We start from the raw sequence: 14166 nt of genomic DNA on the forward strand, positions 1-14166 counted from the left end.
TCAAGGTCACGTGGCCGACCCGCGATAACAGACTCTCGCCTCTCGAACATTGAGATATCAGACCCAGCATCAAATTCGTCATTGTCGACATCGCCGTCTCTCCGACCTCCCCGTCACTCCTGTCTTTCTTGAAAATACCCCGGTGGTGAATCGAAGCGAATTTTCCAACCACCCAGCATGGCGGACGCCGTATGTCACACTTGGTTTCTTTTTTACCGCACCCACATTTTCTTTCAGGCCTGCACAATACCCCTCGGTCAACACCCACACTAGTCGCGCAAGCCACTTGCTTCCTAGCTAGACTCTGAGACCCTTTTTGCCCCAGAAAGCCCAATCCACAACTCCATTTGCCTTTACAATCTATTTTTTTTACACTTCACTAATTTGTGGCGGGGCCCGAACAGGAACAAAAGCAGCGCAAGTCCGTTGCATTCAGCGAAGGATCGGTCATCATGGACACCAACGGCCAAGTCACAGAGTCTTCCGAGACTGAGAAGCCTGCCGGTACGACACAATAGCTTCTCACATTCGGGTTCCACCCGTCTGAACCCCGGACCCGCTAACGGATATATTCAAAATTCTAGACAAGGAAGTCGACGAGGTTACCGACATGTTCAAGGGTCTCGCCAAGAAGAAGAAGTCCAAGAAGTCCAAGGACACTGAGGGCGAAGGTGAGGAGGCCGCTGGCGACGCCGAGTTCGACCCCTCCGCCTTGAAAAAGAAGAAGAAGTCCAAGTCCAAGAAGGCCGACGCTGGTGACTTCGAGGCCAAGCTTGCTGAGGCCGGTGTCTCCGAGGAGGCCGGTGAGCAGGCTGAGGAGGAAGTCGTGCCCGAAGGTGACCTTGAGGCCGGCACCGGCATCTGGGCCCACGATGCCACCCAAACCATCCCCTACTCTCTTCTCGTCTCTCGGTTCTTCTCCCTCATCCAGAGCCACCACCCCGACCTCCTGTCCAGCGGAACCAAGTCGTACAAGATTCCCCCGCCCCAGTGCTTGCGTGAGGGTAACCGTCGTACCGTTTTCGCCAACATTGCCGATATCTGCAAGCGCATGAAGCGATCCGACGACCACGTTATGCAGTTCCTGTTCGCTGAATTGGGAACTAGCGGCAGTGTCGACGGTAGCCGTCGCCTGATCATTAAGGGTCGTTTCGTCCAGAGACAAATTGAGTCCGTTTTGAGGTCATATATCGGTAGGTTCCGCCTTTCTATTATCGCGATACTCGCCATGGGAGTTGAAGCTCTAACACATCTACAGTGGAGTATGTTACTTGCAAGACCTGTCGCAGCCCCGACACCGAGCTCAACAAGGGTGAGAACCGTCTGTACTTCATTACCTGCAACTCCTGCGGTTCCCGTCGTTCCGTCGCCGCTATCAAGACCGGTTTCCGTGGACAAGTCGGCCGCCGGAAGCGTACTGGCTAAGCGAGATAAGCACTGGATTTGGCATTTGTGGCGGAGGCAATTTCTATTGTTCTCTCCTTTATGGCGTGTCACATACTGGGATCGGTGGGTGGTGAAAATGAGACCCCGGCATTGTATCTTTCTACCGTTGGAGGTTTGAGATGAGGAAACGATTTGAAAGATAGAAATAGTTCGCTATGAAATGGATTGATATGACCACTTACTTTCTAGTTTGAATTGACAATCACTCAGTTCATTCATTTCTTGAAGTACAGTTTCAAAGCTAACAACCCGGACACTCAACTAAGCCAATTTCTTTGCTTCACCTGTCACTCTGCAGCATCCTGCCCTCAACCTTCACCTAGAGTCCTTCGACGACCGCCCTATGCCATTTCGACATTTGCCCCTAGCGTGGTGCCGAGTAGCCTGTGAACCAGTAAGCAAATCCATTAGTTTCAAAGTCCCATTGGTCCATGGAAATCCGCTTTGCTTGTTAAATTATTAATAAATACTAATACTTCTGTTTTTCTGTTTCAATTTCTGAACCACATTATCTGGCCTTCGATTCAACTTACGTAGAGTAGCCAGTTGTGCCTGAAGAGCCTCCAGTTCGGCGCTTGTGTGAGCGTGATCGGCCTCGCTCACAGATATCCTGAGCTCATACATCTCTATTTCGTCTTCAGGATCAATTATTCTCCTCTCGACCCAGTCAATTTCAACTTCGAATCGATCAATGTCACCCTGAATATCAGCCAGTCTTTGCTTGCACATGGCTATTGCGTTCTCGATGGGACCTATGTCGGCTTTATGGATGGCTAGTTCTTCTGCGGGCGACTCCGCAGACGCTGTGGGCCGTTGATTCTCAGACTGAAAGGATGTTATAAAAGAACTGTGCATTGCGAGAGTGAAGAAGTGGAATTCGCATATGTGTATGGCCCCACTCGCCTTGCGGTTGCTCAACAATAACGGGACTTCACCGTAATAGAACGAAGAACGATCACTCACCAGCAGTGTGGAATCAACGTACATAGTCCATAATTCAAAGCGTACGCAACTCCCTAATTATCGCATGCCTCAGGATATAAATTGTTCAATAAACTGTTGGAATTCAGATATTGCCGAGAAGATACCTTTTCGGAGGGACTGCGAAAATTCTCTGTGTTGTCCTCCTGAGTTGTTGACACTTCTGGTTTGCTCGGTCGATCAACGGTTGTGTTCACGCATAGTTGAACGCTCTCTATTTTTTTTTATGGATTCAAGTGATAATCAACGGGAAACAGTGCAATGGAATGGACTCAGTCATATTGAAATTGATTGGCTATTCAACAAGCCATTCTCCACCAAGCGAGCGGGACCGTGTAAGTGCCCGCTCGTAATTATTTCACTCGCTTATTCACCTTCGGCTCACCTTGCAGTTGACGATACAACGAAAGACACTTTGTGTGTGCAGTATCTCCTAGAGACAATGATGTTTTACATAGGGAAGCTTCTACATAGCCCTTTTTTATCCTTGAAGGCGTGAGATCTGTTCTCGCTAGATCTTCCCTGAGCCTGTCGCTCCTCCCCAAGTGCTTGATGATCCTCGGCCAGTAGCTTCGTTGCGGCTATAAACTCTTCCGATGTGTCCCCGTGTTGAAGCTTATGGCATTCCACAAGGAGCAACAAACATTCATGCCTGCAACGTAGAATCTCGGTGTCGGAACTTGTCATCATATCTTTAGTCAATTCCAGAAATTGGTTGACCAACTGCGAGGTTAAAAGGAGTCGCTCCGTCAGCGCATTTCGACTGAGCATGGCTGCTTCATAATAAAGGGAGATGGCTTTGTCAACGGAGCCGACTTGGCAGTATTGGGATGCCAAGAGTATCATACATTGCATGGTGACAACATGATCATCTCCAATTGACTTGCGGTAGAGGTCTGTCACAATTTCATGGTAGCTTAAGCAATCAGGTTTTGTTAGTCCGTTCCAGACAGTGCTGAGGAGCCTGATGAAAGTCGTGGATATTGGGAGGACATCGGTAATCTTCTCCAGGTGATCAGTGGTGGTGTTATTTTGAGAAGCAGACAGACTTTGGAGATGAATAGGCCAGTAGCGAAGAGCGTATTGAAGCAGCGGGTTCTGGAGTTGCAATGTAGTGACAGTGCGCTGGTCCAGCGCATCAAATGCAGGCTCACTCGAATTCTCAATAGCATATTTAATGTAGATGAAGAGCCGAGTAAGGAATTCGCTACCAGGGTCCTCGTGGTAGTCCAACTTGTTCCGGGACAAGAGATCCAATACGCCTTCTTTTATCGTACCATGACCAAGAGAAATCAGATCGCCCGCGATAGACACTAAGTCGCTGACGGGGCTCAAGTTCTGGTAAAGAGAGGCCTTGAACTCAAGGTCACTGAGAGGCACAATTTGTTTGTCGATCGAGATAGAAGCCAAGATGTTGAGCTCGGCTGGACGCAAAGGACGCTGGGCAATAGCCAGCAATGAGAGCATATGTTTGGCCTCAATAGATACACCTTCTTGGCTCAGAAGCAGAAGAATCAGGTCGGAGATACTGGGCTTTTCGGTGACGAGAGTTTCCACGGCATCGCGAATTTGATCCGAGCTTTCCTGAACACTGGCGTGTCTGGATGCGAGCTTCGCCCATACAAAAGAACCCTCACACGCTTCAGTGAGTTGGTCAATGGCAATCTCTTGATCAAGCTCAGGCATATCCCACCATATCGGCTTTTCTCCGAATAGTGTTCTTATGACAGTAGATATATCGTCGAAAACCCTATCTTTAGTAAAATTAACGAGAAGCTGACTGTCTGATTCCATAGGTTTGTGTGTGCCGAGGGTTATCAGTTTCATATTCGGAATCTCCGATGTTAAAGAGGCTAGTTTGGCCAAAAGACTTTGCTCGTCACACAGGGCTTCGTCGACGCCATCCACGACCAGAACTATTTGGTTGGTTTCGGGTGCAAGGCCAATCAGTGCGCGTTTCAGTGTATCCCACAGAAAATCGTCATATTCTTTGCCGTCTGCAAGCCGTTTGCTGTGCTCGAATGATTCATTCAGTGCTATTAAGAACGGAAAATTGCCACAGGATTGAGTCAACATTTGGTAAAGTATAGCACGGGCAATGGAATGCAAAGTCCTCTCTGCTGGGAGCCTACTGGCATCTGTTAAAGCTCGTATTAGATATTGTCATATTGAAGGGTAGTTTAGCGGTCATATACTTACTGATGGAAACTGACAGAGTCAGCCAATCGGCAGTATCTCTAAAGGAGTCTCTTAGGTACCCAAGAATGACTTGAGTTGAAACACTCTTTCCCGAGCCTGGCTGGCCAGAAAAATGAAGGTTATTTACCTTTTCACCCCGCCGGAAGACTGAGACATAAGGACGTATCCACAAACAAGTCAGCTCAGCCCTCTCTCCAACCTGGCGTGATGTAGTTTCGATGAGCTCCGCGACGACACGATCATTAGGCGCAAGCCAAGAGAGGATTTCGTAGAGATTTTTACCTTTGAGAGATTCAGTTATATGTAAGTTTTCATCTTTCTCCACTGTATGAACGTACCACTCTCGGTATTTTGAGTCTCTCCCTGTAACCGTTGCATTGAAATCGCCATGGTGACGCTCATGTAGAGGCTCCGAAGGTTCTCAATCCGACCAGCAAATTGCTCATAAATGTTGGTCGAGAGTGACCCAGAAGACTTCCTCAAATTGTAAAAATGAATGGAAACTGCAGCAACAAGGGACACTAGGTCGACAAACGCCTTGATAAGGTGTTCCACAATTTTTGGGTTATTTTCGACTTTTGTTGCACGTAGCAAGTTCGCGAGCGGAGTTGAAATATCATAGAAAAACCCGAAAGGGATTTCAAGCCATGTGGGATCATCACCTCTGAGCTAGACCAATGTGTTAGTCTTGATGAGATCAACAAGAGCGGTGCAGATCAAGCACTGGAGCTGGGTTTGGTAAAATACAGACCTCAAGAAGCATGGAGCAGTGGCCATAAGCAAGACCAGTGGCAAGGTGAATATCTGCCGTGAACGGGTCGATTGTTTCCTCAAATGCACGCAATCTTTCGAGAAAGACGTTGAGCCAGCTTAATATGTTGTCGTATTTACTCGCTTCGCCAGGGAGTAAGCTCATTCGCTGCATACGCATCCATTCCAGTAGAGAGTTGCCCGAGACTTCCAAAAGAAGTGAGGTTTCAGCAAGGGGTAAATCATCATGGTTGGATTGGAATAGATGGAGGATATCATCGGAAATGTTCAAGATGCCCGGACCCACTGGCAATTGACTCTGAAGTCGTCTCGAGATAATAGGGATAACTTTGGATCCTGGTACAGAGACCAACGTCGCAGACATTCTGATTACCCGGAGGATGAAGTACTCCGAATTCGCTTTTTTGATGGAATGAGGGCGTCAGGTGGAAGTGATGGACAGATTTCATCTGGCAAAAAAAAAAACCGTGTATTCAGAGTGGAGTGGTCCACAATTTTTCAGCTCCAGATACAAGATCTGCATTTGCGATGGCGTAGCTGAAGCCTCTCCACTATAATACGTATATTTCGTATGATAGTTCCCGCTTTATGGGGTATTATATCCAATGACAAGTATGCACGTATCTCGGTGGCCTAGAGATATGCAAGTCGCACTGTAGGTGCAAAAATTCCAAAGTTCTCTTAGTTGTAACTCTTGATACATAGCGGTTTCTTGCCCCTCTTTGGAGTCTTCTTTTGAGGGGGAGCAACCGACCCTGCGGGGAGAGTTAGACTGGTGCTTACAAACTGCGGTAAGAGAAAGGAAACGCAACAGAAATGCTTCAAAGGACTCGATGATGAATGCAAGTTGCACCTAGTATACACATCAACACAGCACTTATCTAATCATGTCAGGTGTAGATATCTGCCTTCATGTGACAATTTATTGTCAACATTAACCAAGAACGGCAGAAATGACGACAAAGGAGCAAACATGAGATCCACAATCATTTTTACAAACAATTATTACGACTAGTATCGCGACAAGACTCGTCTTCGAATCCCCTCGGTCGGGATCATCCACCTTCAGCATTCACTTTGACAATTATTCACGTCGCGTCTCAGAACCCAGATCACACACCCCACGGCCGTGAAAGATGGAGCACGCTAGGCATAGATTACGGGGGATTTTTCATCGGCACCCAAAGAATACTGGTGCAGAGGGTCATCCCATAGAAAAGTCCGAAAGTGTACCAGAAGACAAAGAAGGCAAGCCCCTCGAGAAACCGACACCGCAAGAGTCCCGGGCGATTCTCGCAGGCAGAACCACGAACCTCTGGCAAAGAGCAGAGAATAGATTGAATAGCAACCCAGATAAGCGGCAGCTTATGCAAGCTGCCCACGCAGCGCTGACCGCCGACCTGGGGGAGGAGCTGGAGCCGAGCGGCACCTCTGCCCGCCAGGCCCAATTGAGCAGGCTCTTTCAACGTCGAGTCAACGCGCTGGAGAGACAAAAATGGAGGATTCAATTCGGCGATCACGAGGTGGCTGTTCAGGATTTGGTGGCTAGCACTTTTGAAAAAGTCTTGGTGGTGAAGGGGCTGGTTGATACGGCCGCCAGCGCCAGTCCCCCAGCAGCGCTTGCATGTGCCGGACTTTCGGTCGTTTTCACGCTCGCTCTTCAAGCAACTACCCAGCAGGCGGTTCTTCTGGAGACGTTAGACTATTCCTCCGATTTAATGTGCCGCTTCCAGGTCATGGAGGACGTTTACCGTCTGGGTGAGAATGCTTCTCATGGTCCACCAGGGCACCGTGCTGAATTGCTTGAGAAATTCGAAGACCATTTGACCGACTTATACGCTATTATCCTCGAATTTCAAGCCCGCGCGCTGTATTACATGGGAAAACATAGCTTCGTTCGAACCCTAAGTGACGCTTTTGAACATGATGGATGGAATACTATCTTGGGAAGCATGAAATCCCTCGAGACCAACACGGAGAAAGATGCACAACTAATCGGTGCTGCAAATGTGGATCAAAAGTTGAACGAGATCCAGAATAGCCAACTTCAAGAAAACGCCCGTCGTATCATCACAGATCGCGACCAAAAGGCATTCGAATTCCTGCGCGCTCTATATAACTGCCCATACAAAGACCGAAAGGACCGAAACGATGTTCGAGTTCCTGGTACATGTGAATGGTTTACGCATCATCATTTGTTCGAAAATTGGCATCGAACCGAGGGCTCGAGTCTTCTTTGGGTATCTGCTGATCCTGGCTGCGGCAAATCAGTCCTGACCAAGTATCTCGTGGATGAATTCCTTCCCGACCTGAAGAAGCCCACAATATGTTACTTCTTCTTCAAAGATGACTTTTCAGATCAAAACACCGCGACCAGCGCATTATGTGCGATTCTACGTCAAATATTTTTAGCTCACCCACAGCTTCTACGGGACCCAATCCTGACCAAGTTTGGGACGGACGGTGAACGCCTGACCAAATCCTTCAATGATCTCTGGTCTATCTTTACGAATGTGACGGCAGACCCCAAATCAGGAGAGATTATTTTTATCCTGGACGCTCTCGATGAATGCCGGAAAGATGGCCGAGACAGGCTAATAGAGGCTGTCACTCGTTTCCAACAGGGTGGTCCGAAAAGCGCCAACGTGAAATTCCTCATCACAAGTAGGCCATATCTCGATATTTACCGAGAAATACAGGGCAATCAACAGGACTTATCAAGAGTTCATCTCAGTGGCGAGGGCGAAGAAGAGCTCGGTCAAATTTCGAATGAGATCAACCTTGTTACTCAGAAACGAGTCGAGGATATTTGTCGTGAACGTCGTCTTACCTCAAACCAAGCTAAGATGTTGATTGACGAGCTTCTGCCCGTGGTTGACCGCACCTACCTCTGGGTCACCTTAACTATGGATGTGATTAGAAGTACCCCCAGCTTCACCAAGGGAAACATTCGTGCGGCAGTGAAACAGCTTCCAGCTACCGTTGACGATGCCTATGAGAAGATTCTTACTCGAAGTCCGACGCCGGAGCGAGCGAGAACAATTTTACATGCTATTTTGGCCGCAGAGAGACCCCTTTCGGTGAGTGAGATGGCTTTGATAGTGGCTTGCGAACAAGCCTTCAGGGAATCCGTGGATATTGAGGATTTTCTGGAGTCCGAAGATGATTTCAAACAAACGCTTCGAGAGATCTGTGGTCTCTTTGTAGTCATCATTCATTCAAGATTATACTTGCTCCATCAAACCGCTAGGGAGTTTTTAGTCGGATCGAAGTCTGCATCGAAGTCTGCATCTCCTCTGAACCAGGTTTCAGCGGCTACCGTATGGAAGGGTTCCTTCGATCTCCAGGTATCCAACCGCCTGCTGGTAGATGTCTGCGTGCGCTATCTTACGTCGGATAAATGTAACGAACTGAAGGCACTTGAGGAATATTCCAAACAGAACTGGGTGACGCATTTCAAGTCATGTCCAATCGGAGCCGATGACTCTATTATACCCCTGGCCGGTCAGCTCTGTGGCTCAGGTAACCAGAGTTCTCTCAAATTTGCCTTTGCATCTGGTCTCCCATATGTGGTAGAATATCTGATCAAGGTTGAAAAACATGGTGGAGGCACATTTCTAGTGGATCGGGCCAGAGAAGGGCGTGTTGACTTGGTTCAAATGATCCTTGAGCATGCAGTCGATGTCACTTCAAGCAGTGAAACCTGGGTCATTCCTCTACAAATGGCTATCGTGAATGGACATTTGGATGTGGTCCAAGTCTTTCTTGAAAATGGCGTTGATCTCACTCCCAAGAATGGATTTTCCGACCCCTCGATATGTTTTGCTGCAAGCCAAGGCAATGAGAAGATATTGGATATCCTGATCAAGCATGGAGCTGATGTCAATACCCGAGATCTGCTGGGCAGAACGCTTCTATGCCTAGCGCAAGGACACGAAGCTGCCTGTCGGTTACTCATTGAGCATAATGCAAAGATGGAGTAAGGCAGCTTTCAATGCATAGCACTATATGTATGATTCCACTTTGAGATCTATAGTATTTACATTAATGTGTCCTATTCCCAATCAAAGAGTTGCTTCTAGAGGTTCTTTTCATGCCTTTCAACCGGCCTTGGATAGTAAGAGCCCTGAAAGAGTCAGAAAACTTGCGATCTCCCATTTTCACCTGGACTTACTAATTGAGAGCTCAGGAACGACCAAAACCCGGAGGCGTCTGCAGAATAGATATAAACTTCCCCTGACTGTCGAATGCGTATGCCCACGCAGACATCCGCCCCGCACATTTTGCTATACTCCCGCGCCTTTTTCTCTAGGCATAACTTGCGCCGGCCTCTCTTCTGTTGCAGTAATTTCTTCTCCACGCTGGCGTTCTTTGATTGTTTTGAAATTCTCGCCATTGTCTTGACTAGATGGATACTCCTGGCTGAATGAATGGGCAAGCTCGGTTAAACAAGGTGAGCCGAGGGTGAGAATAAACGAACAATTAACACAGCTCCAAATGTTTCGCCCCCATATAGAATCAACTGGCCAATCAGATCTGAAGAGGGGGGAACTTGGATTTTATGCCGGCGCAACAGAAGGCGGAGCTTACAGAACGCGGTATTGGGGCGCTAAACTGAAAACGGGAAAACTAGCCACATGCGGGAATTCACAGGTCCGGGTATCACAAAACGTATCAGCTGTCCGAAGTGAATCGGGAAGCGGATGTTAACCGTCTTTACTAGGCTAATACGGGATACAAGGATACGTTGAACCATGGATCAAGTACTAACGCTCCCTCGACTGCATGCCCGCTAGATACCTAAGGATAGGAAAATACTAAGAGTATGATCTAATTTATATCAGAGCTATATACTGAAGAGATAAGTAATGGAGACACCAGAGTAGTACTCATTGTCCTACCGGGCTGTGTTGATGTTAGCATTCTAATGATGTGTCGAACGAAGAGGAAATTATTTGCAAGTGTGATGCTTCCTGAGATCCTGCACGACTTTGATATCCTCCTACTTTATTATCGCCGAAGATAGATCATCAAGCGGGTGGCTTCAGACGTTGTATACTAAGCTAATATCGGAAACTACCCAATTCTCTACTGGGGGCCATTGTTCGAGCTTTAGTAATACAAAGTGTTTTGCTCGGGAAATCGTAATATTGCAGCTGTATACGAGGCGATAACCAAGACAACACAAACTGATAACCATCTTACAGCCATCAACATCACCCACTCGCCGTGCTCATCTTCATCTGCATAGCAAAGGTATTCAAGTTCCTAGTTTGGAAATAAACAGTTCCAGGCCCCTTGAACTTACAAGCAAGACCCTCATGGGAAGAATAAGCAGACAAAATTCCACCAGAGGCAACACGCTCAAGTGTATAATCGCAATTCCACGCAACGAGATACCCATTGTCAACGAAGTATTTCTCTCCCTCCACCAGCTAGGATATGTTAGTACTTCCAAGAAAAACGAAAAATATAATGGCAGGTTGCAACGTACTTCTTTCTTGACAATCGCGCCGAAACTCTGGATCCAAAGTAGTCCTGTTCCGGTGATTTTGTATACAAACAATCCCTCCCCGGAGAACATTGCTTTTGTCAGGCCCTGGGTTACATATTCGTGATTGACGGCTGATGAATGCGCTAGGAAGGCGTCTCTACCGATCATCCATTCATTTTCTGGGCGGATGGGGAGGACCATTAGGTCGCCCAGGACGGAGGGGGCTAAGAGGAGTTCCCCAGGTCCTGTGAAGGTTGACATGCCCATTTTGCCTCCGGCTAGCAGTTTTTTCATTGTGAAATGGACTTCACCTCGGAGGGTCATTGTAGGAGACATTGCCAGCATAGCGCCTGGAAAGATCGTTAGACGTTTGAAGTAAAGTTCCGATTATATTGCTTACCTGGCTTTGCTACCAATGGCGCGCCCATGGCTAGTTGGATTGTCAAGAGAGAGTTTGAATCCCGGTGACTGATTCTGTAACTCCCTCCGTTGAATGTACCGACATTGTCGTCGTGTGTTGCGGTTGTTCCTTTGAAGTCTCCGTACGAAGGCGCCCCTCCAGGTATCTTGTCCATTCGATTCAGTGAGGAGGACTGAGATTCAGATCTACTGATACTGGCCACGGGTTGCTGAAAAGCAGCCGCACTCGGTTGGTGGTAGAATGGCGGCTTATCTTGGGGATACTGATTCTCTGGTGGTGGACTCTGGACTGGAGGGCTAACGGATGGGGGTGGTCCCGGGAATACATTGTTTGTTGGTTGGGACCTGGGTGGAGGAGGGTAACTGAAGTTCTGCGGGGGTGCGTTTGCGGAGACCTGTGAAGCAGGTGATGGTTGCGAGGGTGGGGGGAGAGGCCTGGGGAGGCGGAGGGAATGCTTGAGGAGGGGGAGGGAAGACTTGTTGAGGAGGTAAAGAAAATGCTATACCATCGTAAGTCAAGTGCTCTTATACTTAATTCTAGGGATTATTTACTTGTTTGATGAGCCGGCGCTGCCGCAATGTTAGCATATTGAATCAACGTTTCTTCATGGATAGCTTACCAGACATCGGCGGAGGGGGATAATGGGTTTGTGGCTGCGACATTTTCTTGTTGAAGAAGGACGGCATGTATGCAAAAGCGAAGTCCAATTGGGCTTCAGATGTATCCCTTTTCAACTGTCAGGGCCCTAAATTTGATCACCCCAGATTGTAGACGTACAATTCTCCTTGTGCGGGGTAAGTTCAACCAGTCTAGTTCGACTGTTCAGGCGAGCTTTGCTGATCAACAGCAAATATAAGAATCGAAAGGACTAATAACTTTAACGGTTGAGAGCCGGCTCAAAATGCAGAGAATTCGGAAATGCACAAAGGAAATAAAAGCTCTGAACTTTGAGGAGCTCGAAACCTATTATTAGGTGCGGTCTTGGAGACGACGACCATTTAGATTAGCAACCGAATCACAATTCACTACTGCATGATCATCCCAGCTGGGCGCTTACAAGGTCCAACTGCGCAATCTGATGGGCTGGTGCATGCAGTAGTAAAGTGGATCCTCAAGCGTGATTGGCGGTTCACGAACACGCCGAGCGGCCAAGCATAATACGGAAGTTAAAAGTGGGACACGACAGGGTCAACGGTGATAGATGTGAATATCTTGCCGCTCGGACAGAATGCCCAGGATACTAATGACCTTGCATGCCTGCGGCCAAGTCGTGCACTGGCGGGGTTACACCTTGGTATAGCATAATTGGGAAAGATCATCGCAAAGAATACGAAATTCGAGCTTCCGGTGCATTTTTCTACCATTTTTCTACCCGGGTTCCTGAGGCATAGCAATGTGGCAACGCTAGCACTCGAATGTCAAATACAAAAGAGGTAAGTTCCAAGAAGAATACTCTGCCAAAAAAGCCATTTGTCCAAGCATAGACATAACCACCAACGCCTTTCAATGATTTAGGATATATGAAGAGGGAACATCCACGCAATATCAAACGAGTGCAGCATAAACAAATCCAAATGGTAGCGAGCTTAGAAGATGCTGTTCACGATGTTGGATCCAACAGTAGCACCGGCACCGAAGATTGCTGCTCACAATTAGTTATCTAAATATCGACCACATCGGAATATGACACATACCAGCGTTACCCAGTTTCTTGCCAAACTTCTTGCCGCCCTGCTCGAATTTGCTCTTCTGGTTCGGGTCGTTGGATTCAGCCGAAGGTCCACCTTGGCTAACTTCCAGAGGCATGTTTCCATAGTTGGTAGGCGGGGGAGCACCGCCAACCTTCTCATTCAAGACGTTCACATAGCTGCGAGGGAAAATACCCTCCATACCGGTGCGCTCGTTGCGACCACGCCACCCTGTTTGAATATTAGTACACCTTCAAATCCGTTCGTCTCGGGCAAAACATACAGTCATCATTCATGTGCTCAATAACCTGAATACGGTCATTCGGCTGCAAAGCAAGATCACCCGCATCGGTGGGAGTGTATGCATACAACGCCGAGGCGAGAGACAGAATAGCAGGGACTTGGGGATAGGCTGGCGGGGCCATCTGAGGAGGCGGGGAGGCATATTGGTTGTGCAGCTGGGCTTTCTCATTCAACGAGGCATTGTGCATTTGTGACACGGGAGGGGAATAAGGAGCTGGAGCGGGCTGGGCCTGCACGGGTTCCGGCAAGGGTGAAGGTGTGGGCATCACCGGCGTAGCCTCGCGGTGTTGGGGGGCGGAACGAGCATCGGACTCGTTGGGCAGTTGTGAGAGAATAGAGTTCAGTTGTTGGCGTGAGATCACGGATGCATCTGCTAAGAATTCCAGCTCCTGGGTGTGTTCGTTAGTGGTTGCGACTTTGAGGTACTGTGGAGAAAGACATACGGTTCGGACCATGCGGAGCGACCGGGTGGTCATGGCAGAGGCGAAATCGTTTGCCATGACGGGTATGAAAACTCGGGCGATTGTAGGATATTATGTGTATAATCGAATCGCTTGCTGGGAAGAGATGGAGATCAAAGATAGGGGAGGTATGGGTTGATGGAGAGAGCTGGAGGAATAGCGGAGGTCAAGACCGACTCCTCTGCCAAGTGGGTTGTCTCGTCTGCCTGGCGGGCCAAGACTCAAGAACACCAGGGGTAATCTCTCTTCGACCATCCATACTCATTGATAACTTGTTCAATAGTTCTCTGGGAGCGATTCCAATCAATTCTCGATTCTCCTCTTTAGCAACCTCACTTTATGTTTTTGCTGTTATTTGGGGCATTTGCAGGATCAATGTAGCTGGTTTGCATGACTAGCATA

General features: G+C 48.1%; 6 protein-coding genes across 6 annotated transcripts; 2 read left to right on the top strand and 4 right to left on the bottom strand.

The window, feature by feature from the left end:
- Positions 1 to 172: 172 nt before the first annotated feature.
- N7484_007204 (translation initiation factor eIF2 subunit beta) lies at positions 173 to 1448 on the top strand. The gene is made up of 4 exons (XM_057117591.1): positions 173 to 189; positions 405 to 504; positions 585 to 1193; positions 1259 to 1448. The coding sequence occupies exons 1-4, from the start codon at positions 178 to 180 to the stop codon at positions 1423 to 1425; spliced, it is 888 nt and encodes a 295-aa protein (XP_056970626.1). The 5' UTR covers positions 173 to 177; the 3' UTR covers positions 1426 to 1448.
- A 362-nt stretch (positions 1449 to 1810) lies between these two features.
- On the bottom strand, positions 1811 to 2301 carry N7484_007205 (uncharacterized protein; the record flags this gene model as incomplete). Its single annotated transcript, XM_057117592.1, has 2 exons — positions 1811 to 1893; positions 1980 to 2301. The coding sequence occupies 2 exons, from the start codon at positions 2299 to 2301 to the stop codon at positions 1811 to 1813; spliced, it is 405 nt and encodes a 134-aa protein (XP_056970627.1).
- Positions 2302 to 2877: 576 nt separating this feature from the next.
- On the bottom strand, positions 2878 to 5761 carry N7484_007206 (uncharacterized protein; the record flags this gene model as incomplete). The annotated part of the gene is made up of 4 exons (XM_057117593.1): positions 2878 to 4565; positions 4627 to 4908; positions 4965 to 5295; positions 5378 to 5761. The coding sequence occupies 4 exons, from the start codon at positions 5759 to 5761 to the stop codon at positions 2878 to 2880; spliced, it is 2685 nt and encodes an 894-aa protein (XP_056970628.1).
- Positions 5762 to 6533: 772 nt separating this feature from the next.
- N7484_007207 (uncharacterized protein) lies at positions 6534 to 9380 on the top strand (the record flags this gene model as incomplete). The annotated part of the gene is made up of 1 exon (XM_057117594.1): positions 6534 to 9380. The coding sequence occupies one exon, from the start codon at positions 6534 to 6536 to the stop codon at positions 9378 to 9380; it is 2847 nt and encodes a 948-aa protein (XP_056970629.1).
- A 1233-nt stretch (positions 9381 to 10613) lies between these two features.
- Positions 10614 to 11899, bottom strand: N7484_007208 (AIM24 family protein; the record flags this gene model as incomplete). Its single annotated transcript, XM_057117595.1, has 4 exons — positions 10614 to 10832; positions 10892 to 11241; positions 11292 to 11811; positions 11864 to 11899. 4 exons carry the CDS (start codon positions 11897 to 11899, stop codon positions 10614 to 10616), a joined length of 1125 nt encoding a protein of 374 aa, XP_056970630.1.
- Positions 11900 to 12898: 999 nt separating this feature from the next.
- Positions 12899 to 13803, bottom strand: N7484_007209 (SH3 domain-containing protein; the record flags this gene model as incomplete). The annotated part of the gene is made up of 4 exons (XM_057117596.1): positions 12899 to 12954; positions 13007 to 13231; positions 13284 to 13692; positions 13747 to 13803. The coding sequence occupies 4 exons, from the start codon at positions 13801 to 13803 to the stop codon at positions 12899 to 12901; spliced, it is 747 nt and encodes a 248-aa protein (XP_056970631.1).
- Positions 13804 to 14166: the final 363 nt, after the last annotated feature.

Source organism: Penicillium longicatenatum, assembly GCF_028827895.1.
Source record: "Penicillium longicatenatum strain IBT 33135 chromosome Unknown contig_4_segment0_segment0, whole genome shotgun sequence".
Classification (NCBI taxonomy): domain Eukaryota; kingdom Fungi; phylum Ascomycota; class Eurotiomycetes; order Eurotiales; family Aspergillaceae; genus Penicillium; species Penicillium longicatenatum.